General features: G+C 38.4%; 1 protein-coding gene across 1 annotated transcript; it reads right to left on the bottom strand.

Annotated features, from left to right (window-relative positions):
• Window positions 1-425: 425 nt before the first annotated feature.
• Window positions 426-20551, bottom strand: SC5D (sterol-C5-desaturase). Its single transcript, XM_036887624.2, has 5 exons — window positions 20404-20551; window positions 8469-8686; window positions 7629-7758; window positions 5956-6056; window positions 426-5607 (listed from the first exon to the last, which is right to left on the bottom strand). Exons 2-5 carry the CDS (start codon window positions 8676-8678, stop codon window positions 5152-5154), a joined length of 897 nt encoding a protein of 298 aa, XP_036743519.1. The 5' UTR covers window positions 8679-8686; window positions 20404-20551; the 3' UTR covers window positions 426-5151.
• Window positions 20552-25766: the final 5215 nt, after the last annotated feature.

Below are 25766 nucleotides of genomic sequence, written 5' to 3'. Positions count from 1 at the left end.
AGGAAGACATAACAAATTGATACAAGTGAATAAAACCTATAGTAGGAATTTTTTTAAGTTGAGTGACTAACTTGGTATCATTATGCTATTTTGTGCTTAAGTATGTTTATATTTGAATCATGAGTTGTCAAGGGGTCTAGAAAAATCTGTCAAGTACACAAGTCCGCCTCTTTGGGGGAATGAACCAAATACATTAAATCTCTTATCAAATGTGTAAGGAAGTATGGTTAATCAATATGTAAATGGTGTTAAATATTTAGGGGAATATGATAGGTCATATTTATGAGTTATTAATCAAGAAAATGAAAATGTAGTTTGTTATTTTTATATAAATTTTACTGTACTTGTCTTTTAATAAGGCTGTTACCAAGTTCAACCTCATACCATTCACCACACGATACACCAATAAGTCAAGAGCCAAGGTATTGGCACAAGGGAAGCGACTTTATTTGGAAAGCCAGCAGACTGAGAAGGTGGCAGACCAGTGTCCCAAAGCACCATCTTCACTCAGGGTTAATTTCAAACTTCTTTTATGTTAGGGAGTGGGGGAGCAGAAGGGGTTGAGAACAGGAGGTGATGATTGACCTCAAACACCTGGACGTCAGCAAGAGTCTGAGGGGGGCTATGAAATTCCTGTCCTCAGCTGGTTGACGCCAGTGATTTTGTTGACATGCTTCAGGTCATGATGTTCCCATAGGTCCTTGACAACCCAGCCATCATACCTCTTTTTGTCCATACTTCTTCATCTACTCAGTGGAGGCGAGTTTCAGGTAAAGGGCTGGCTGCATCAATCAAGTCATGAACAAAATTCCCTGTTGGTGATGAACAGCCTACGTGCAGGGCTCCAGAGCTGAAAAGCTTTTTGACCCAAAGATTAAGCAGCAAAGGAGACGGATACAATATGGAGACAGAGATGCCAACTTTCTTACTCAGTTGCAACATTCCAAGTTGAACTTAAAGATTTAAGAAAAACTATGTTTCAAATGTATTTTAATAAAGCAAATATTGAGTAAAACAAGTATTTAATATTTTTCTTTCAATGCCAAAAGCCTGCCTTAACAGGAAGGCTTGTTGACAATATGGTTTACAAAATACTTCTTGCTTCTCTTAATATATTTATTTTACCTTTCAGGAAAGTTGTTTTTTACTTTCCCCTCAAAATTTTGTAGACTGGCCTTATTGTTTATACTAATGCCCTTTTAAAATACAATTATTTAGCTACAACTAACTTAAGAATCTTTCAACTCTTATGGAGAAAATATACAGTAAACAATGTAGCAGTTTGAGCTTTACTTACATGATTTTCCTTTGTACCCTTTGTCTCTAGCCCACCTCACACCTTTCACCCTCCAATTTGAAGGCGAGAGTATCCAGGCTTTTTTCTACCTACAACTGATTTCTATGCAGGGCCTTTCTTAGGCGAAATGAAAACAATCATTGAACTTAGAAAGAAGGAACATTAAACACGATTTACATGAATAATAGCCTCTCTGGCATTTAACTGAATGTTTCTAGCCTATTTAATTTTATTAAGTAGGCAGTATTTTCATCAATTTACAGATGGAGAAACCAAGGTCATGTAATCTGCAAGTGGCAAAGCCAGGATTCCAAAGAGTTTCAAGTTCTCAGTCTCTCTAATTCCTGAGATGAATTACCTTCCATCTGAAGTTACTGAATATCCTTCTAGGTTTGTCATTTCTTAGTGTAGTCAATCCATGGTTTTGAGGATTTTTTTTTGTATTCAGAGCACAGTGTTAGGGAATAATGCCACACAGATCCATTCAACCCTCTAATCGATGCTCGCGTTGCTGCTTCCTCCGTGGTCAGAATCCAGGGTACTGGTGGGTTTTGCTTCCAGGGGAAGGCATGACCGAGTGAAAACAAAAAATAGTCTCTCCTTGTTGTGGGGTCTATCTTTGAGTCCTCTTTACTTCCCTTTCTGACTCTCCCGAGGCACTCAGCAAATGTCAGCTAATGAGTAAGTGAGAAGCGAATTGTTGGCTCAAGACAGAGTTTAAGAGTCTGCAGAGTAAACATTTGTACCTAGTGCAGTGTTTGGCGCCTAGAGGATTATTAAATGTTCACTGAAGAGAATAACATTTCCACCATTTCACTAATTCCTTCAGCAAAGTATTTATTGAACCTCAAGCATGTTCTGTAAGAAGACATGATTTAATACAATGATGACCCACACATGGTCTTTACTTTGGAGGAATTTGGGGTCTAGAATAAATGGGGACCCATGACAATGATAGATGACAGAAAGCAGGAGGTGCTGATATAAGGCTTCCAGTCAAGTGTTTTGAGTTTGAAGAAGGTAGAAAGATGAGAGAAGTTCCTTTGCCCTTAAGTTGGTCTGTTTCTTTGGATAGCTGTCCATGCTCCCCTTGGCAATCGATCTCATGGTCTCAAACTTTTCTTCTATCTGGGTTAATCTCAAATTTTTATTGTTGGATTTGTCTCCCTACTTTCCACCTTCCTCCCAGATATCATTGCTGTATAAACTCAACATATCAAAAACGGAAGTCATAATGCACTCAGATCCATCCCTGACTTCTGGAAGATGGTAGGAAAAAGAGACAGGATACAGGGAGATGAGAAGTGGGAAGCCAGCATTCAGACAGATAGACCAGGACAGAGGCAAAGAGGGAGACAAATATTCAGTAAAAGTCTCTAGGGTTTTTGAAATGGTTCTTGTATCACCTCTATCCGTTACCCAATTTCTACCAAAAAGTGTTTTTCTCTTTATGTCCTCTAACTATAAAAGGTTTCAAAGTCAAGGTAATCTTCCACTTGATATTCCTGAGGGGAGGAATATGGGTCCTCATTCCCATGAATGTTCTCTGAATTCCTCTAATGGAGAACAGGAGGATACAGTGGTAGCACTCACAGTCATGTTAGGACTACTTAACATAATGCTGCTTAACACCAGTAGAATTTAACAAAGAGGATGGGAGGGCAGAGACTAGTTTGATTCTTCCTAACACCTCTGAGGAAGCTTCCCTCTCTCCATAACTTATGTCCTTTCTTTTCTATTAGCTACACAGTGATAAGAATTTACAGGAAACTTCCACTCTCATAACTGGAGTTACAGAGTTAAGGACACTAAGACAACCAGTGCATGGATAAGCGGAAATACTTTTGAGCTCATTCATCTCTTTAATACCTTTATTGGGACCCTCAAGAAGAGGGGAATAACTACATGGGTACAGCCACCTGGCCAACTGTTCAAGAAAGAAACTGGTTACCGTGTCCAAGACACACAGTTAGACGTACTTCCCACAATCGCTTTCAGTTACGTGGGCACATGACTGAGTTCTGGCAAAGGAACACAGGCAGAGCTTCTAGGCTTGACCCGTAACAACTTCCCATGTGCACTTTTCCCTCTTCCCCTATGTGTTCCTTCAGCAAAGAAGACTGCAGACTGGCAGGGAGGCAGAGCCCCAAGACAGAAGGAGCTTGAATCTCAGAATGACTGTGAACAGCTGCCCATGGACCAGAACCAAGCACACTGGACCTCACGTGAGAGAGAATAACCTTGGAATAAAAGTTGTGGAACTGGGTCCCAGTTTCCTCATGTCAAGGACTTCTAACGGTGCCTGATCAAGAGTAAAAGCCCAATACTAGCTGCCACTATTGTCAGAAACAAAGTTTACTTCTCCTTACTTTCCTTCTGTTTCTCAGGCAAAGTGGAGTACTGGGGACAGGAGGTGGGGAATGAGCGAAAAGCACGCTGCTGCACGGACGAGTTACAGAGCGCGAACTGCCCACTAGCAGGTGGAAGTGAGACAGCCCTGCAGCAGCAACTCAAGGAGGAAGAGACATTTGCATCTGGATCCCGAGCATCGCATTTTATGATTGGGCTCTTGCCAAAACTCTAATAAACACCCAAAACATCAGAATAACGTGATACCCCTTTCTCTCTCTCTCCTCTCGACATCGGTCATTTGGGGACATTCTAAAACAGTTTCGACAATCCATATTTCTGGTTTCAAACTGACACAAAATTAGTATAAAGAATACTCTGTGCTGTTACAATATTTAACTGATACAGTTTAATAATAGCAATAATCAACTTTTATTGATTTCACATAAATAGCTTATAGAATGCCTTTGCAAACCTTATCTTTCCAATATAGCTGTTACAACACCCAACATTTCTTTATGAGAGCATCTGTTAAATCTCTTTGCAGAGGAAGTGGGGAAAAGTCAAAGGAGAGATGGGAAAATGAGGTTTCAAAACTAATCCTCAGTGATAAGCTTAAATATTTGGTAGTTATTTCCTTTTATAGAAAATTATAAGATTGTAACTTTTAAACATATTGAAAGTGCAGTGCATCAATTTAATTAAAAAATCAGTAGTGTCAAATATATTACTTGGGCATCAAATTTCCCTAAGTATATTCAGATTCACATAACTCTATACTTATTAAATAACAGCTTAAAACAATAACCATCAAAATCTTTAAATAATACTAGATCTGGGTTAAATCATGGTAGTATCAATAGTTTTTAAAATTCAAATGTATTTATTCATCAGAAAAATGTAGTATTTGACAATGTCCCCAAGGAATAAGCTTCTTATGTGTAGAAGGTAATATGATTACATCTGCTATTGATTAGGTCATTTGTATATCTAATATGTTCTTTAGAATTATTTTTACACTGATGTTTCCACTTGAACAAGGTTACCACAAATTGTCATATCATCCCGACACTTAAAGAGTTCAGCATTCCTGAAACAAGGAGCCATCTTTATATTAGTATCTCTTTGTTAGTGATTTAGTGTTGGTATTATTAAGCCCAGTGAATTTTTCTTAATGAATATGGGTGGATTAAGGCAGAAGGACATAACCTCTTGTAGTCCTCTCAATAATTTATTCTCTATCTTTGCAAAAATTATTGTTGAGGTGATACAAATTACAGATCTGCTGGCTAGAAAGACACAATTTGTTCCTTAGACTAAAACCTAGTATTTTAGGCATGGGGTTGAGGTGCGCAGCAGCACCCCTTGATCTGCCATCATGATCATTCCTCAGCGGTACCCACAATGCTGATTTTCAAGTGACACCACTTACTTGCTATGTCTCTTGGCTGAATGTATACAGATTATTTTTCCTTATTAATAATATTGAATAACTGGTCAATAATCTACTCACTCTTTGTAAACTCTCCATTGAGAAACTTTTCATTTTTACAACTGTTTTCTGCAAGGCTGTTGCATTCTTCTTCTGTCATCTTCTTCACATAACTAAGTGGTCCCTTCCCCTCAAAGGAGGAAGGATTTTTGAATGAGCCTCCAATCCTATCCCACAATGTGAAATACTGCCCATAGTTATAGTCAAAGAACATGTGGTGGTCTGTGTGATGAGCTGAGCCATTAATAAATGGCCTTAAGATTTGAGGAACACGAAAATCACCGTCATGAATGGAAATTGTCCAGATGTTGACCAAGACGTACAAACCTAAGTAAACCCCCTTGTGTAATGGAAAGATAAAGGGATATATGTGGTAAGGCAGGCTCTGAAGGAAGCCATCCACAGGGTGAAAAGCATGACTTGCAAATGGAGTAGGGATCTTCCAGAGATGATGAGGTTTGTGTATGCGCTACAGAGGAAAAGGACACCCATTAGCACCACAAACTTAACCAGCATGACATTCAGCTTAGCTTTTCCTACTCATGGGGTGGAAATGACCTCAGTAAAAAATCCTTTGGAAGTCAGCAAAAAATCACTATAAAAAAGTGCCCTCCTTCTTCACCCCAAAACAGTAAAATTTTTAACACAGCCCTTCCAGACCATAGAGAAGAATACAAACAACATGTATCTGGGACCTGTCATAACAATGGAGGTGTCTAGTTAAGTTAGAGAAAATTCTTGGAAATAGAGAACAGAATTTACAAACATACACTGCTGAAATGCACATATTTTCTCTTTCCCCTAGAAATGACTCTACCTTATAAACAAGTTTATGATGAAGGCCTCTGTGAATCCAGTAGATCAGCATGTCAGTGAAAAAGAGGAAGGACAGCACACTGATAATGAGGAGGAACCAGCCTAGAAGAGAGAACAGCAGAATCAAGATTCGGCTTCCAAGGTCAGTTTGCTTCTTATATGTCCACCTAAGTAGGCAAAACAGGATCCTAGACTCAAAACACTATAAACTATCTATTTTGGCTAATTCAGTACATTATAAATTAATCTCCCTTGAGTCTCTGGAATCTGCTCATTTCCCTCTCACAAAAAGTTGAAGTTCCCACCTAAATTACTTCTTAATTAAACTATCAAGATATTTATGAGACAACAAAAGTATATCCTGAGACATCTTTATTATTTAAATCTCTGGGAATAATGCTGCTTAATCATAAATGGCATTAGTGCATAAGTAACACTATTCTTCCTTCATATTAATCTTCACAATAAAGACTGTTTAGAATTTTATTTTCCACTGGAAACCTCAGGCAGAGCATTGACTCCATACCCCAGTCCTTTCTGACCTTTCCCCCCTCACGGTTCCTGTGCTGAGGCTGGTTCACTCTCTCACTGCCCCCCAGAATCTTCAAAGTCTTACCTCTGTACCTTTAGTCATTGTGCCCCACATGCCTAGAACGCCCTCTCCTTATACTTTTACTCCTGACCCAATCCACTTTTCAAGGCCTTGCCAAGTCATCATTCTAATATAAAATTTTTGTTCCCTCCTTTAAATAACTAACCTCTTACCTACAGAGCAGTTGTGCTGGTGCCAGCAAGCCTGGGTTCCAGTCCTACCACCTATTTGTTGAGTGATTTAGGCAAGGGATTGACACTCTGCACACTTAATGTACTCAATTATAAAAGCAGCATAATAATAGTACCTACTTCAGAGAATTGATGTAGAGTAAATGGTGTGATTTATGTGAAAAGCTTAGAACTGTAGTGGGCACATATTCATATTTAATAAATGTTAACTATTATTCTTACTTTCTAAAACTAGATACCAGAAATGTATCTTGATGAAATAATTTCAGAATTTCACAAAAACTGAGTCACTGCAGGACTGTTTATAACTAAACAAAGAATACTCTGAAGGTCTAAAAATTAGAGGTCATTTAAATAAACTATGGATATCTATATAGTACAATACCATAGTATACTACATAATGTCAGTATTTACAGACATGAAAATATGGGCACATATATTGCTAAGAAAAAAAAAAACAGTCCCAACCAGTATGCACAGTAGGGTTTCATTTTTGTACATAAATAATGAGGTATACAGACATAGAAAAGTGGAAGGGTATATATCAAAAGAGTCAGTTTCTAGGTAGCAGGATAAAGGATTTTTAAAAATCTGTATTTTCTGATTTTTCTATAGTCATCACGTACTAAGTGAGTTTTTCTTTCTTTTTTTTAAAGTTTGAACTCAATAAAGGTTAATAGGAAACTACTGCAATGGCCTATCTCTGCTCACAACCATCTTCCCTGAGGTACAATTTCATCTACAATAAAGACTTTAAAATTGAAAGATAAAATTAAAGAAATGCACATATGGGGCAAGAATGCATAAAAGTAGAACATGAAAAACATTAGAGGCAGATTTGGTTCTTTGAAGAAGCCAACCTGTGCCTGACACTCATATTATTTACTTACCACCTGGGAACTCTATGCCATCATATAATTTGCTGTAACCTTTCAACTCTAGCAGGAACAATGAGACAGTAGGAATACTCATCCATGGCAGTGACTGGATAGTGTATGTAATCTCTCGATAGACTTGATTCTGAAAATGAAAAGTGCCAATACTTAAAAATCACAAAATCTCTGTTAAACTAAACTAGCATAGAATTGTTCTGGACTGGATTTTCAAAATCTGTTTTACACAAAGGAGCTTACCTCCAAACTGTTGTTAAGGTGCACAAAAACACTTCTTTTGTACCGAATAAATGTAATAAATATTTTAGATTCTGAAACTTTTTTCAAAACCTGCATCCTAGATTTCTATTTATGGAATAATTATTTCTTTCATAATTAACTTCCATCCCCAACTCTGTTTTCCAGTCTGTTGGAGTAACTGACAAATGCAAGTAACTGAAATAGAAAAATGACTGTAAACCTAAAAAAACCTACTGAATTTGAATCCACTATCTAGTTCAAGGAAAAATATATGTAGTATAAACATATTTCGGTCTATGAAAATCAAGCATTAAAACAAGTAATGTGTGTGTTTAGTTATTCATCACTATTAGCAAAGAAATTCTAGTCTATGTACATAGCAAGATACCAGGCTTAGAGTTACAAAAAAAGGAATTCATTCATTTGTTTAAATTAAGGGAAGGAGAGAAAGGATTAACCTTACCAAAAATATCTAACCCATTCTGGACTGGTCTCAAAAACTTTATTTAATGGTTACAACCTGAAAAATCTCACTAGTATATATTGTTATTTTCACTGTAACAGTAGTTAAAAAGTAGGTTTAAAAAACTCACTTACCTTTAAAAATTGTGGATGTTTCGTTAAAGAGTGATCAAAGACAAAATAATAGTTCAGTGTTGCAAAGAAGAAATACAGGATATAAGCACCAAGATTTGTCACGATCAGGAGACTAATAGTTTGTCGGAAGGTATCATCCTCTGGCCATGTAGCTGGATATATGTATGGTGTAAAAAAATAATAATCTGCAGCATTGAGTACAAGATCCATCTTAGTCCCTAAAAGATAAACATGTGCAACAATTACCCACCATGACATTTCTTGAGGCAAAAATTTTTCAGAACTGTACGTTAAGTTCCTGCTTTAATAACCATCTGCAGTATTAAGTATGCTGCTACAAGAATCCCCTAAATGCCACCTTTACAACCAAAAGGGATTATAAATATCATCTCTGGTCCAATCTCTTCATATTTTACAGGGGAACACCAAAACTCAGGGAAACTTTGCCCAGGAAGTTTTTTCGCTAAGGTCAAGCTAGCAATGGCAAAAGTCGAGATCTTAGTGTTCTTCTCTACTAAGTCCTATAGCAACATGGCAAGTAGTGGGATGAGGAACACAGGGCACGAAGTACTCAGGCAAATGCTTTACTCCTTCAGCTACAAGTTCAGCTTCTCTCTCCTAAAAGGACTCACAGTTTCAGCGATTTTTGCTTCAGGGCTAAGAGTTAAAATGAATTCCCCAAAAAGTATCTCTACTGTTACCACAACGAGAGAAGTCAGGGACTATGTTCTTGTGACAGACAAAAAAAGCTATTCCATTGACAGAACAAAGGGAGACGTATTCTTGGTGTTAAGCACTAGAATACATTTATTCCTCTCTTCCAGTCAACATTCTAGATCGGAAGATGGCAGACTGTGGCCCATAGGCCACACCGAGAGTCTGTTTCTGTTAAAACGTTTTATTGGAACACAGCTATGTCCAGATGCTTTTATATTGTCTATGGCTGCTTCTCTACTACAAAGACAGGGTTCAGTCATTGCAATAGAGACAGTACGTCTCACAAAATCTAAGACATTTACTACCCAGCTTTTTACAGGAAAAGTTTGCCACCTCCTGTTTCAGATGCATCAACTTTTGAAAAACATTAGTCAGTTCAATACATGGGTCTGTTCTGTATTCATGGTCCTGTCATATAGTTCAGCAACACTATAGTCAGCTTTTGTGAGCTGACCATTTTAATCTATAATTTATGACCTACTCCCTCGTTCTTCATTGCATTGTTTGTGGAGGAAAATGTGCCTAGCATTCTAAAGCATCTCTCATTTATGACGGAAACTTCTAAACAACAGCAACAGAAAAATCAGTCCAGAAATTGCCTACTCACATTAGACAACCAGGTATTTTTTTTTCTCCTACATATTGGGCCATGTAAATAAATATCAACTTATGAAATAAGATTGAAAGGAAGAATTTTAATATGTATACTTACTTACTTATTTGTGGCCTAGTTCTCCCACTAGATTCCCCACTAAATCCTCACAGGGATTTAGTCTTAAAAAAATACATAGTTTAAAATGATAGTTGATACATACAGTCTCTCTTGCAGAATGTCTCCATACACCACAATTATCATTTCATTTCCAGCCCTCTGGGTAACTATTAGTGCCCCACAAAGCCTTACAATGTTTTTTAATCTAAGGTCAAGCTACAGATTTTTATCTCCCTCCTTTCTTACAAAAAGTTGCATGTTTTCTATATTGTGATATTCCTTTCTTTATCTTTTTAGCAATTTCTCTTGGTGATCTTTCCATCTCTCTATAAAGAACATCCTCCTTTTTTGTTTTTAATTAAATAGCTTTATTGAGATACAGTTCACATACCATAAAATTCACCATTTTAGAGTATAATTCAGGAGTTTTTAGCATATTCTCAAAGTTGTGTAATCATGACTATCCAAGTTCAGAACATTTTCATCATCCCAAAAGAAACTCCATACCCCATTACTGTTGAGCTTCTTGGATGCATAGGTTAATGTTTTTCATCAAATTTGAGGAGCTTTGGGCCACTATTTCTTAAAATAATCTTTTTTGCTCATTTCTCTCTCTGTTCCTTCTGGGAGTCCCACTGTGCTTGTTGATATTCTTGATTGTATCTCCCAAGCCTCTAAGGTTCTGTTCATTTTTCATCATCCTTTCCTCCTGTTCCTCACACTGGATACATCTCAACTGACCTATCTTCAAGTTCTTAGACTCTTTGTTCTGTCAGCTCAAGTCAGACACTTAAGACTGCCAATTAATTTTAACTTCAGTTAGTATACTTTCAAGTCCTAAATATTTACTCAGTTCTCTGTTTTTAAAAAATAAATTCCATCCCTTTATTGATACTTTATATTTGGTGGGAAATTGTTCTTGTACATTGAGTTATTTAGACATGGTTCATTAGTTCTTTGAACTTACTTATGGTAGCCAGTTTAAAGTCTTTGTCCAGTAAGTCCAATGCCTGTGCTTTCTCAGACATAGCTTCTATTGACTGTTTTTTATGTGTGTGTTGGGGGGGGAGGCATACTTACCTGTTTCTTTGTGTGCCTCATAATTTTTTGTTTCTTGTGTGTCTCAGATGGAATTTTTAAAATAATATATTGTGGTAGCTCTGGAAATCAGATTCCTTTTTAGCTTCTCCCAGGGGCTCATGTTGCCTGTTACTGCTTATTTAAGTGACCTTCCCAGACTAATTGTGTAACACCTGTATTCTTTGTTGTGTGCAGCTACTGAAGTCTCTGCTTGCTAATGACTGGACAGACTTCCTTAAATGCTTTGAATGAATAAGTCTTCCAGCCTTTGTGTGCACTGGGCCATACTTACAATGTTTCTGTGGGCAGTTTATGACTCTGATTTAGCCCTCAGTTCCTACTTGCACAAATACGCAAGGTTAGCCAGAAGGGACAGATTAGGGTCTTCTCCTTTCTTGAGTATATATGCACAGCTCTGCACACTAAAATCATGTCAGATTCCCAAGAAAATGTCAGAGCTTTTCAAAGCCTCCTATTGACATTTCTCAGTGTTTCTTTTTAAGTTTTTTGATTAGGCTCTTCTTAGGGCCAACTGGTAACATTACCTCCAGCAGCTGTGATGCTAACCAATTGTCACTGATTATCTTGACAAACACCCTAGGGATAGGGCTGTTCACTAAGGAAGCTCTAAGTCAAGTCAAAAAAAGGACAAACCTTGAGAATGAAGTTTTTCAGGGAACTGCCAGAGGTCAAATAGTGACAATCTTCCATAGTTGCTAGATGTTGTTTTTCACAGTTTCTATAGCTGAAAGGCTGTTAGTTTTTAAGGCTACCACAAGGTTGGGGAAAGGCAGATGGAAAAAGGGCAAGTTAAAATGCCACAAAGTTTGCTGTTCTTACTGAGATTCAGCCACTTTTCTAGAACATTCCTAGGATTCTTGTAAAGTTTTAATTTCTAGAGTTCTAACAAGGTTGACTTTGGTAACTTCTGTCAGTGTTGTGCTGCTTTCATAGAGAAGTTTTTCAGAGGTTTTTACTCTGCTATTCTGGAAATCACCTCCTTTTTTATAGTAAACATCTACCATTCTTTCTTAAGACATTTGGCATCAGATATATTTTGTAATTCAGAATTGCTATGTTTTTCAAAGGTCAAACATCACCCAGCTTATTAAACACATTAACATTTGTTTAGAAAATGTATGGTACTCACATTAAATGGGATAAATACACTAAACTATTACAGTCCATTTGTATGACAGTAACCATATATGTAGTAACAAACTAAAAAATGAAAAATAGAATTGGTACAGACTATCAATACTTTATTAATTCTATTTTTAAAGGAAATTATTAAGTAAACTTTTAAATACACACCAAAGTTAAATATCCATGTATGTACGCATTTACGTACATGCAATAAATATTCATTACATCTGGTTGCTTGAGGATAAAGAGACAGGTTTGGCTGGTTGGAAATGCACCCTGATGGTGAGCTAGATTTAGAATGCACTACCCAATACGGCTTTTTAAAAAGATTTCTACCAGTATCATCTGTATCATTAACATGTGTTTCTGCCTAAGCAATTGCTGGTCAACTGCCTATCGTAGTGCCTTCAGCAACTTTTCCATTAATGTTCACAATATAGCCATTATTTTTAACATTAATGTACTCATGGCTATCTTCATAAGTATGTTTAACAATCTTCCAGCCGTTTCCCCATTGCCCAAGAAATGCGTAACAGAAGCATTATGATCAATGTTCAGCATTTCTTCAATCAGCGTCTTCTGACTCATCTGGTTTTGGCTATTAAAATATATGATACAATTAATGAAGTCAAGCTTCATCTCACTGGTGATAAAATCCCTAAATATTTTTACCTGCAGGTTCACTTTCAAACCTCATTGTCAGGTAAAATGTTAGCATCTACTATTGCTGATTTATCAACATTATTTCAAGCATTAGCAATTATGAAAACAAGACCTTTAGCATTTAACTCATACTCAAGCAGTACGAATACTTGCTTTTCCCAGTGTAACACTCCTTAGTGAAAAAGGCTATATTCTAGCCACAGTGGAATTAAATGCTAAATACATTACTTTTAGAAAAAGTTGAGGAGGAAAATGCTTAAGAATTGTCTAGGAATAATTAATATTTTCCAACACTCTTTCAGGCTAGCATGCCTAGATAGTATCTCCTACCAGTATAGGTGTCACTGAACATCCTGAAGATTTTTACATAAAGATGCCCAAGTATTTTGTCAGGCTCACACAAACACTACAGATGCTGGCTTTTTCTATTTATTGCCAACTTTATCTTTCATGTACCTAGAGCACTGGCACTTTTCACAACAGTCAACTTTTACTTAGTATTAAAATATGGTGCTTTTCCCAATATAGTGATTCTGTTTCACTATGTTAACAGTAACCGTATTAGTGGGGGTGAGGATTTAATAATATGGGTAACTGTTGAACCACTGTGTTGTATATTTGAAACCAATATAGGTTGTATATCAATGATATTTCAATAAAAAAAAATATGGTGCTTATCCTACGTCTACTGTTTTTCAGGAGTAAAAGTACACACAGAACTGTTTCATCACCATGGCAAATTTACTCCACACTCAGGTTTTCATTGGATATTACCCAAGCAAATTTGTCGGGGGGCTGTTTAGTTGCTTCATGATCAGCAGAATAATTTTCACCACACTTTCAAGCATTTTTCACCATGCTGCTTCCTAAATTTCTGATCCTCCCTTCTTAACACTCATTTGTTTTCAGTAGCAGTTCTTCACGATATATTCTACTTTGTCTCATGCTCAACAAAGCAACTGGTGGCATTTATTTACTTCCTTATTGTCAAATCCACTGAATCAAAACATGGTTGGGATCTTCACTTTCTGTCCTGTATGATGGTTTCCTGTTTTTCATTAGTCCTTGGTGCTCACAGCCAGGGCAGAACTTCAGCAGTCTTTCCATGAAGGCACGTGTGGTGGTCACTCCCACACCATCTTCTTCAGTAGGGCCCCCCACAAACACACCACACATAAGCTTCTACGGTAACTCCGCATTCTGTGCTATTACTAATGACAGACATTTCCATTCATTCTGTTATTCAAAGGGCTACCTTTAACTATTTTTAATTACTTTCACATACAATTAAACCTAAAACAACAGTATGATAAACAGCAGAGGTAGGAGCTCCTGGTAGGCCTGCATTAAGATACACAGGTACCTCAGGCGCTGAGTCAGGCTTCGTCATCAAGTGAGTTTGAGTGCCAAACTCTACAAAAGCTTTTGGTTTCCAGGGCTTTCAGACTTTGAAATGGTAGCTAAGGAACGGTAGACCGATGTTTCTTCATGTGACTACACTGTTGTTTATTTAACCCACATATAAATTTTGGATAGATTCTCATCTTTTGGTTACAAACAATTATGAAATCAAGATCTTTTATCATTTAACTCATACTCAAGCAGTATGAACACTTGCTTTTCCCAGTGTAACACTCCTTAGTGCTACAATGACTAACTTACACAGGCAGAACTCATTTTACTGTACTTTGCTTTATCACACTTTTTACAAGTTGAAGGTTTGTGGCAGTCCTGTGTCAATCAAGTCTCTCGGCACCATTTTTCCATCAGCATTTGCTCACTTCATGTTTCTGTGTTACATTTTGGTAATTCCCCCAAATATTCCAAACTTTTTCATTATTATTATATTTGTTATGGTGATCTGTGATCAGTAATCTTTGACGTTACTACTGTAATTGTTCTGGGGTACCACAAGCCACATCCGTATGACAGTGAACTTCACCAATAAATGTGTGTGTTCTGAATGCTCTACCGACTGGCTGTTCCCCCACCTCTCTCCCTTCCTTGAGCCTTCCTATTCCTCGAGACACAACAATACTGAAATTAGGCTAATTAGCCCTACAATGACCTCTAAGAGTTCAGGTGACAGGAAGAACTTGATGACTCCCCTTTTTAAATCAAAAGCTAGAAAGGACTCAGCTCAGTGAGGAAGGCATGTAGAAAGCGAAAAGGCCAAAAGCTAGGCCTCTTACACCAGTTAGCCAAGTTGTGAACGAAAAGGTTAACATTCTTGATAGGAATGGGAAAATGCTACTCCAGTGAACACATTAATGATAAGAAAGTGAGGCAGCCTTATTGCCAGTATGGATAAAGTTTTAGTGGTCTAGGTGGAAGATCAAACCAGGCACATTCCCTTAGGACAAAGCCTCATCCAGAGCAAGGCCCCAACTCTGTCCAATTCTATGAAAGCTGAGGGAGGTGGGGAAGCTGTAGAATAGTTTGAAGCTAGCAGAGGTTGATTCATGAGGTTTAAGGGAAGAAGCCATCCCCACAACATGAAAGTGCAAGGTGAATCAGCAATGCTACTGTAGAAATTGCAGCAAAGTTATCCAGAAGATCTAGCTAAGCTCATTAATAAAGGTGGCTACACTAAACAACAGATTTTCAGTGTAGATGAAACAGCCTTATATTGGAAGACACCATCTAAGACTTTCATAGATGGAGAGAAGTTAATACCTGCTTTGAAGCTTCAAAGGACAGGCTGACTCTCTTGTTAGGAGTGAATACAGCTAGTGACTTTAAGTTAAAGCCAATGCTCATTTATGATTCTGAAAATCCTAAACCTAAAATTTATGCTAAATCTACTCTCCCAGTAATCTGATCTATAAATGGGACAACAAAGCCTGGGTAAAAGCAATCTGTTCACAACACGGTTAACAATATTTTAAGTCCAGTGTTAAGACCTAATGCTCAGAAAAAAAGGATTCCTTTCAAAATATTACTGTTGACTGACGACACACCTGGTCTCCCAAGAGCTTTGATGGAGATGCACAAGATTAATGTTGTTTTCACACCTGCTCACAGAACATCCATTCTGCAGCCCATTTATCAAGAAATAATTTCCACATTCAAGTCTTACTAGTTAAGAAATACATTTTGTAAGGCTTCAGCTGCCATAGACGGTGATTCCTCTGATGGATCCGAGCAAAGAAAACTGAAATCTTCCGGAAAGGATTCACCATTCTAGACGCCATTTGGCAGTCATGACTCATGGGAAGAGGTCAAAATATCGACATTCACAGTAATTTGGAAGCAGTTGATTCCAGCTCTCATGCATGACTCTGAGGGATTCAAGACTTCATTGGAGGAAGTTATTGCAGGTATGGTAGAAAAAGGAAGAAAGCTACAATTGGAAGTGAAACCTGAAGATATATGTGAATTGCTGATATCTCATCATAAACGTTTTATGGATGAGGAGTTGTTTCTTACGCATGAGCAAGGAAAGTGATTTCTTGAGATGGATTCTGTTCTGGTGAGAATGTTATGAAGATCGTTGAAATGCCAACAAAAGATTTAGAGTATTACATAAGCTTAGTTGATAAAGCAGCAAAAGGGTTTGAGACGAATGACTCCAATTTTTTAAGTTCTACTGCAGGTAAAATGCTATCAAACAGGATGGCATGTTACAGAGAAACTGATTATGCAAAAGGGCCAATCAGTGTGGCAAACCTCATTATTGTCTTATTCTAAAAAATTGCCATGCTACCCCAATCTTTAGCAACCAGATCCCGATCAGTCAGCAGCCATCAACATAGAAGCAGGACCCTTCACCGACAAAAAGATTATGACTCGCTGCAAGTTCAGATAATGGTTAGCATTTTTTAACAATGAAATATTTTTAAGTTAAGGTATGTACATTGCTTTTTTAGACATAATGCTACTGTATACTCAATAAGCTACAGTACAGTGGACACATAACTTTTACATGCCCTGGGAAACCAAAAATTCAGTTAACTCACTTTATTGCAGTATTTGCTTTATTTTGAATGTGCTTTATTGAGATGGTCTGGAACCCAAACTCCAGTATCACTGCAGTATGACTGTATTGGGTAAATTTCTACAAGAGGAACAGTTAGGTCAAAGGTTAATTGAATTAGTAACTTTGGTAGATAATGTTAAATTGCTCTCCATAGGACCTGTACTGACAAGTCCACAGCAACGTAGGAGAGGGTCTATTCCACTATAACCTTACTAACAGAGAATATCATCAACTTTTTGTACATTTGCCAATCTGAGCGCAAAGAAATATCTCAGTGTATATTTAATTTATATTTCTTTTATTATGAATGAGGTTGAGCATCATTCACATATTTAGAATAATTTATATTTTTTTCTGTGAATCACGTTTTTATCCTTTGCCCATTTTCCCACTGGTTTTTAGTCTCTTAAAATCATATTCTAAAAGCTCTTTATTTATCAGGGCAGTTAGCCCCTTGTTTGTGATAAAGGTTGCAAGCATTTTTCCTTCTCGCTTTGTCACAAAAAGAAAATTATGATTGATTAATGCCAGCTGCCAGATACTGACACATATATCCTTCATTATATATTGGTAATTCACTCAATAACTAAGTATCAGAGCACTATACTTGGTAATGAGCATACAAAGATTAAAACCACCTCAGAAGTCAGGCAACTACAAAAACAATTACATAAATAGGGCCAAGTGTTTTAATAAAGGTACATATACAAATTCTATGAAATCGGTAAAGACAATACAACTAACTCAGCTTACAGTAGAAGGCGTCATAGTGAAAATGTTTGATTTGGGCTTAAAAGACATGATCAGAAAGTAAAGGTTAGGTGACTGAGATTTTAGCTTGCAGGAGTGGGTAGCCATGTCTTTATAACTGAAACAGGGCGTACTGGAGGAGCTAGTAGATTTGGGTGTGGGAGGTGTGGGAGGTGTGAGGAATGATGAGTTCAGTTCAGCTCTTAATTGTACTGCTTGTGGTTCAACTGGGTTCCTAGACATAAGCAACGGACTACAGGCAAATATGAATCTAAAGTACAAAAGAGAGTGTAGTAGTAGTAGTTGAAGTTGAAGCCATTAAGGGAGACATAGTGCAGGAGGGGAGGTACCCTAAGTGATACCAGAAAACATAAAACATTTAATTAAGAAGAACCTAGCAACTGAAAAGGATATTGCTATGCCACTTAAGGTTGGCAAGGACTGATGAACGAATCTACATATTACCTACGTGGCACACAGCCCTTATTCAATACAGTACCAGCAACAGTGCGATGCAGCCAAAAAGAACTCAAACACTAACCAAGAACCTTCTCCATTCCTTTAATATCAGGTGTAAGTAAAAACTTTAATAAGGTCTAAGTCCTTAACTCTAACAAACTCTGACTTTGCTTTTAGCTGAAGACCATGCTAATTGTGTTAATGTGTATATTCCCTGTAAATAATTGCTAAAATAGTAAACCAGCACTTAGAAGGAGGAAATGTATGTCAGTCAATCTAGAGGCAGATTAGTTACTGTGAAATTCAACCTGTTGTAGGTGTTTTTAGAATTTTGGCTTCAATTAATTCTAGTTGTTGAATGTAATAATTAGGTGTTCATGAATATACTGCTGTAATTTCTGATGTCTAACATAAAATCTTCTGAAATCAGTAACAAGGTGATCTCAAATTGCAAGTCAATTTTGAAGTTTATATTCAAACCCACATCTGTAAAGTGGAGATTATATACCTACATTAGGAATTGTGTTCTGGCACCATCTGACACATACAAACTGGTCAACAAATAGGTTATTATTACTTCTGTTGTGGGAACTAAACTTACTTTAAGTCAAACCTGAGTCAAAGTTACTTTACCCTAATGCAGAAAAAGGTCTCATTTGATTTTTCTTTGAAAAATAATTGGTAATATCTATCATCAATGTTTACTATACACTAAATACTATAAATATTAACTCATTTAACCCTTTTAGGAAACCCAAAGAATTAAGTACTAGTATCATCTTTATTCTATGAATAAAGAAGGTAGGCACAGAAAATTCAGGTAAACTGCCCAGGGTCATCAAGTAAAGAAATGTTGGAGCACATGAAGAGGTTGCAAAATCCATATACTTTCACAAATTCTACTGTCTCTTCAGCACTATCTCAACTCTCCAACTCTTAAATTCTAAAATTCTCAATGACTCCTCAAACTCACATCATTTTACATATCATTTTAAGTGGTTTATAACATCTCAAGTCATGGGCTCCACAGACCTTAAGTTGAGCACCTCTGACTGAAACAGAAGCTGATATTAAATGTTATTTTAACTTTGCAAAAAACAACCCTTTTCTTAAAACACAGTTATCAACAAAACACAATTAGGTTTTGAATGACTGAGTCTACCAGTACCTTTTTGTCTTACTTTAAAAGCATAGATTAAAATAGTTAACATTTACTGAGAACTGGGTATTCTTCAAAATACTTTTGGTATAGTACTTAAGTCACTTAATTCTAACAACCCTATGAGGCAGTTACTTCTATAACCCCCATTTTATAGATAGCAAAACTGAGGGCAGGAGTATTTAAATTTGTTAAGTAACAAGTTAACAACTAGGATGTATATTCCCGAGTCTGTTCTATGGCTACTACAGATCTCTCTCAAGATGGGGAATACTGAGTATCCCACGTTAATTACATTGTATGATGACTAGAAAAGACTCTGTAAATAACCATGTGTTTATTATGTTTTAGGTGCTTAACACTAGAAACTTAAAAAAAAAAAAAGGCATGGTGACATAAAGACAGGTAAACTACCAGAAGGTACGGACTGAAAATACCCGGCTACCAAAAACCTCCCAGTTTGAAATGTTTATCTACTGAGTGGTAATTTTTTCTTCTCCTAGAACACCTCCAAATTTACTCTTACACAGGGATGCTAGTAGACATGATTTTTCCTTTTACGATGCTAAAGTAATAGATTCTTTCCCTTCCCGTCCAGTCTTTTCAAACTGGATTGTCGCCCCCCATGCTACGCTGCAGTCACCGGGCATGCACTGCAATAGCGAGGAGGTCACAGAGAGCGGCCAGGTCTTCACCCTGATTCCTTTGCCCCGTTTAAACAAACAAATCCCTCCCAGAGCAGAAGGAAATCTGCCGCAGAGTAAAGCATTAGTGCTCAGTGTTCAGTCTTTTCCTGGGAAAGCGATCCGCAACAGCCCACATGAACCGTTTCCTTTTCTTCACGCCCGTCACGGTATCTTTCGCCTCCAAGCCCCCCGGCGCCCTGACTACCTCCTCTGGCTGGGCGGAGCCCCCCGCACAGCAGGTCTGGGGTCGGCCTCCTCCCGCCAGCCCCGGCCAGCGTGCGTCCCCCGCGCGCCGCCCTCGCCCTAACACAGCCCCGTCTTCCGAAAGCCCGGCCACCCGTCAGCCTGGGCTACGCGCCGGCGAAGGGATCCTCGGCGGGTTCCACCCAGGGGACCCCAGCGCCCGGCAGCGAGAAGACGCGCTGCCACCGCCTGCGGCTTTGGTGGGGGAAGCGCCAGGCGCCCTCCCGGCTTCCCCCACCTGGGACCCTCTCGCTGCCTTCCCTTCACCCACCCTTCCTCTCCTCTCTCCCATCCCGCTCAAGCGTATTCCGCCTGGTTCCCCGCCTCCCTGTCACCCCTACCTAGAGATGGTCCGCCGCCGACTCGGCCGCTGCGCGGTCCCGGACTGCCAGATCCAACGGGCAGCCCCGGCGGCCAACGGGAACGGCCCTGGGGGGCGGAGCCAGGCCATCGCTCTCAGCGGCCGAAGCCGCCAGCCAATCGGGGGCTGGACGCATAAGCTGATATGACGGCAGATCGCGCGACTTGGCAGCGCGCGGCTTCCGGCGGTCACGTGGGCGCCGGGGGCTCGGTCACGCCCTCTCCGTGCTCCAGGTGCGGAGAATGGAGATTCAGGTTGGATTACTTTGCATTTTGCCTGCCGATGCTACAGGTTTACCGTGTTTATGCAAGCATTCCTATAAATGATGCTCCACTTTGAGGGAGATAAGTGACATGTCCTTTGAAGTAATGTCGGAGGCATTTTCCCCACTCAAGTGAAGGAGGCTCAGGTATCTGTCAGAAGATTGCTAATTTCTCCATCTGGAACCTGCCCTTTATAGCAGTGAGGCTGGAGATTGGCTGAACCTGTTTAGGTAGGTGGTCAAGTGGGGAGAGCCCTTTTCATAATACAGCTAAAGCAGATATGTGCAGACTGAACGGGAATATCTGTAGAATCCTAGAAGTTTGCTTTTGTGTATAGTTTTAACTTTTGTGATTGTTAGCTTTTCTAAACAGAAATTGCGGTGGTTGCACTTGTAAATGGAACTTCCTGGGAGCCTCATTGTAGTAGTTTTCAAAGTCCAACCAGCAGTGTCAGCATCCTTCGGGAATTACCTGGAAATACAACTTCTTGGGAGCCACTTGCTGGATCAGAAACTCTGGGGAGGCCCTAGCAATCTGTGTTTTAACAAACTTTGGAGTGTATTTAATATTTGATAAAGTTTGAGAAACTCTGCTGTACTGAATGGAAGAAAACCGGACTAGTCCAGTCTTGCTCCTTCTACAGTGATAAGTAGAAGAAAATACTGGGAAGTGGGAGATGACTAAGTTTGAGAAAGAGAAACTCTATTTCCTTATAGGACCATCCGTAGAGCTACAGTGTGAAGGGAGAAGTTATTAGGCTCCAGTCATTAAAACTTTCTTATGAGTATTATTTCAAGTATCTGTCGTTTGCCTCCTACTTTTTATTTAAGTTAACACATAACATGATTTTAGTTTCAGATGGTGTATAATGACTCAATATTTGTATATATTGTGCAATTGCATCCTACTTTCTAATCACATTTCTTCTTTGTTTCCTTTGTTATTCTTCATCCTTTAATTTTTGAGATTAAGATTTTTACCTTCAGATATAGACAGTGGGAACCAAGATGGTGGCGTGAGTAGAGCAGCGGAAATCTCCTCCCAAAACCACATATATTTTTGAAAATACAACAAAGACAATTCTTCCTAAAAGATTTTTACCTTCATTTCTAGGGACAATAAAAATGTGGCTTAAAGGTATTTACCTAGTACAAAGGTTTCAGTTTTGTGGCTGCTGTATGGTAAAATTTGCCTTTGTAGTTTGTTTCACCCACAAATGCACTCTCCCCTTTGTTGAAATTAATTTCACATTTAAACAACAAAATTTTTGTGAAAGATTGGGAAATCTGACATTGAAATTGTAAGCACACTTCAAATATAATATTCTGAATAGCTAGAATTTTATCATTGAATGTATACTAGCTGTCTTTTATTCTTGAGACTTAGAGGTTCCCAAGATTTGAAATCTCCCAAGAAATGATGTTCAAGATAATTTATTTACTCATTATTTGCAAAACTCTGTACCAACCAGCCAGTTCCAGAGAATTCAGAAATAAGCTACAATGCCTGCCTAAACATGTAAACAAGCCATTCAATCATTTACTCAATAAATACTGTAGTTATGGAATGGCTGATATGTACTGGGTGCTGTTCTATGCACATGAGATTTGTGGGTGATCAAGAGAAATAAAGTTGCTGCCCTCATAATGCTCATATACTAGTAAAGAGACAGGAAACAAGTAAATAATTGGTTACACAAAACAATGTCAGATAGTGATAAATGCTATGAAAAAAAAAGGGGCAAAGGGATCAAAATTGATGAGGGCTGTTCCCTTAGACATGGTCAGAGTCAGTTCTCTGAGTGGGGAACATTTGACCTGAGTACAGTTAAGGTGCCTCATTCACTTGGAAGGTTGTAAACTGAGATTTAGAGTCAGTGTTTTTGATGAACTGGTGGAACCACTGGCTCACAAACATCTATATACATGAATTTATCTTTGGGAGGGAAAGGCCTATTCAAGAAAAAGGAGGTAGGTACATCAGTGTCCAAAAGCAGGTCATAGGAAAAGAAGGTATTTATTCCTCAACCTGGTCCCATGGATTCAGTTTTGACTTATAATATGGCACTTAACATTTTAGGGATCAGAAATCCCCCTGAAAATCAGGTGAAAGTTAGGATCCGATCTCTGTCCCCTGAAGAGTACACATGCGCATTTAGTAGAAGCTCTTCTAACCACTGTCCACTTACGTTCTCAAGTCCTTTTCTGAAATATGCTAACTGATCCCTGGAAAAAATTGAAGGCTCCAAGGTAGTAGTCTTCACTTTGGTTCCCCTATGCATATCTGCTTCCACCAGTTGGGTAGAATACGTACCAAGAGTCAGTTGTGTTTGTTTTCAATCTATTTATTTCCATTTTATTTCTCATGATTATGTAATTAAGTTACATAAATTGATAACATTTGAGTCTGTGTAGAAAAAAAATTGTTTCAGTGAAAACCAAGAATGCTTTGGAAAGACTGGATAAACAGGAGTGCTAATAAAAATAGCCATTGCATTGAGTATAGGCGAGGTGATTATAAAAGACTAGAGAACTTTTGAAAAGCCCCAAATCTAGTAAGATTCCACATTCAGTTTGCTTTGCAAGAATCTCTAACTTGTCTCCCCTGTGAAAGAAATGACACTGAAAACTCAATGCAAAGCAGTAGGGGTATAGTTTATGCAAGAAAGACTACCCAGAATTTCAATCAGAGGAACCATCTTTAGAAGGAAAGGTCTTAATGACTGGGGGATCAATGTTTAGGTGAAAATAAATTTCTTATTGATAAAGACAGAAGTTAGACTTTATGTGATAGAGACCCAAATTACTAGTGATTTACTCCAGAAAAATGTTTTTCTTTCACATAAAAATGTTAATTAAGTTATCTGTGGGAACAAGTAAACACCAAATTTATAAAAACTCAGACAACAGAAATTTATTTTTCATTCATATAACAGTCCAAATGGAAATCCTGGTCAATAGGTAGCCTTCCTCCATATGGTGATTTAGGGATCCAGGCTTTTCCATCTTGTAATTCCACCATTATCATAACTTGCTGTATCTTAACTAGAGAAATAGAAAAGTGGATATGGAGCATGTGTGTAAAAAAGGTTCGATTGAGTAAATTTGAAGATCTAATTGGCTTTATTAAATTATTCATGAATTGGGCTGCATCCCATCTAGCAAATAGAAAAGAGGTCTGCTGAGCTACAAAAAAGAAAGGTTTTTAAAGTCAGAGGGCATAAAAAAGAAAAGAATTTAATAGTAAAGAATGCATAAACTTTGTTTAGGCAAGGTTGTCCTCCTAAGTGAGAAGGGTCCTCCAGGAAACTCCAGGTTGGTTAAAGTTTACTTTCTTGAAGGGGTTGAAACTGCAGTTAGGTTTACTGACATGGGGCCCTAACTTAAGTGACTCCATTATGGGCCTTAGGTTTTTCTTTTTAATACATGCATAGCCACTTTTTTAAAGCCTAGATCTGAAAACTCCACACATCACCCATCACATTGTGTTGGCTATACCTGGGTCACATGGCCACATCTAACTACTAGGAAGAATGAAACATAGGCTTCTTTCTAGTAGTCTATTTGTTCAGCTAAAATCAGAGTTTCTATTACTATAATAGTTCTCTACTGCTTTGTAACAAATTGTTCCAAAATGTAGTGGCTTGCAACAATAAACACTGACTTCAGTTTCTGTGGGTCAGGAGCCTAGCTGAGTTCTGTGGTTTTGGATCTCTCAGAAGCTTAATCAGAGTACTGGCTGGGACTGCAGTCACCTCCAGGCTCTGTGGGGAGGATCGCCTCCAGTTGGTTGTCACTCAGTTGAATGTCAGCAGCCTCAGAAGATTTGCTGCCAAGCCCTCACATGGACATTCACAGCCATTGGTAGCCATCAAGCCCTTGGTTGTTGCTAGAGAAATTGGTTTCTTGCTGTGTGAGCCTCTTCATAGGGTACCTTACAACATGGCAGCTGGCCTTCCTCAAGGTCAGTAAGGAAGAAAGCATGAGAAAGAGCTAAACAAAAGCCAGAACCTTTTTGTGCCCTAATCTCAGAAGTGATATTCCATCCCTTTTACTGTATTCTATTTGTCAGAAGCAAATCACTAGGTTCAGTTCATACTCAACGGGAGGGGATTGTATAACGGTGTAAATAAACCCCAGGAAGCAGGAGTCTTAGGTGGTATTTTAGAGTATGCCACAGTTACTCCAAGACAGAATGGAAAAAACAGATACTGGGAATCTCTCCCAATGTATCAATGTTTCTTTTAGTGGTGATTTCCCACTTTAATAAGCTTTTTCAGTCAACCAACCAATCCCACATATGTTGGGTAATAATAAAAGCTAACACTTAACAAGCTTCAGGCACTATTTTAAGTCCTTTATTTGAATTAATAGTAAGTCCTCTCTGGCTGGTGGATAGCCTGGCACTGTGTGTGTTGGGCCCTGTTCCCTGTAATCATCTTGGATGGATGTTCCCCCAGGCCTTGGGTAGCTTCCTCGAATGCAGGAGCTGATGAATACTCAAGGAGGACCCTCTCCAGATCTCTGGAATTCTGTCTGTGTGGCTTTCTCCTTTCTGGTACTCCGTCCGTGAACTCTCGCTGCCGCTGTCTCCTGAGGCCAGGGAGTCCACTGGGCTCCAGCCTAGTTCTCTGTCCCTGCCCTACAGTCTAGAAACTCTCCCAGGATAGTAAACTGGGTTAGTCGCTGGGCTCATTCATTTGTTTCCTATTTCTTTGGCAACACTTGTCCTCGATTGCCTGATGTCCAGGGCCTTGAAAGTCATTCCTTGATTTTTTTTTTCTTTTCATTGTTTCAGGCAGGAGGGTAAATCTGGTCCCTCATATTCCATCTTGTCTAAAAGCAAAAGTTGGAACTCATACTCTAAGCATGTTCTTGTGTCATCCTCTATACACATAAAAAAGTAGTAACATTCTCAGGAAAACGTGTGGCCATCCTGTTGACATCCATGGGACCATGATCCCATGTTATGGGTTCTAGGCAATAACTAAAGGAGAGGTTTTCATAAAAACCTCTGTGAATTACAGAAAATAAAAGAAATGCTACTTCAGGACCAGATGACAAAATGAGACACTCAGTAA

Source organism: Manis pentadactyla, chromosome 13, assembly GCF_030020395.1.
Source record: "Manis pentadactyla isolate mManPen7 chromosome 13, mManPen7.hap1, whole genome shotgun sequence".
Taxonomy (NCBI): domain Eukaryota; kingdom Metazoa; phylum Chordata; class Mammalia; order Pholidota; family Manidae; genus Manis; species Manis pentadactyla.
Note: the sequence above shows the minus strand (reverse complement) of the source record. Positions and strands in the feature narration are given on the sequence as shown.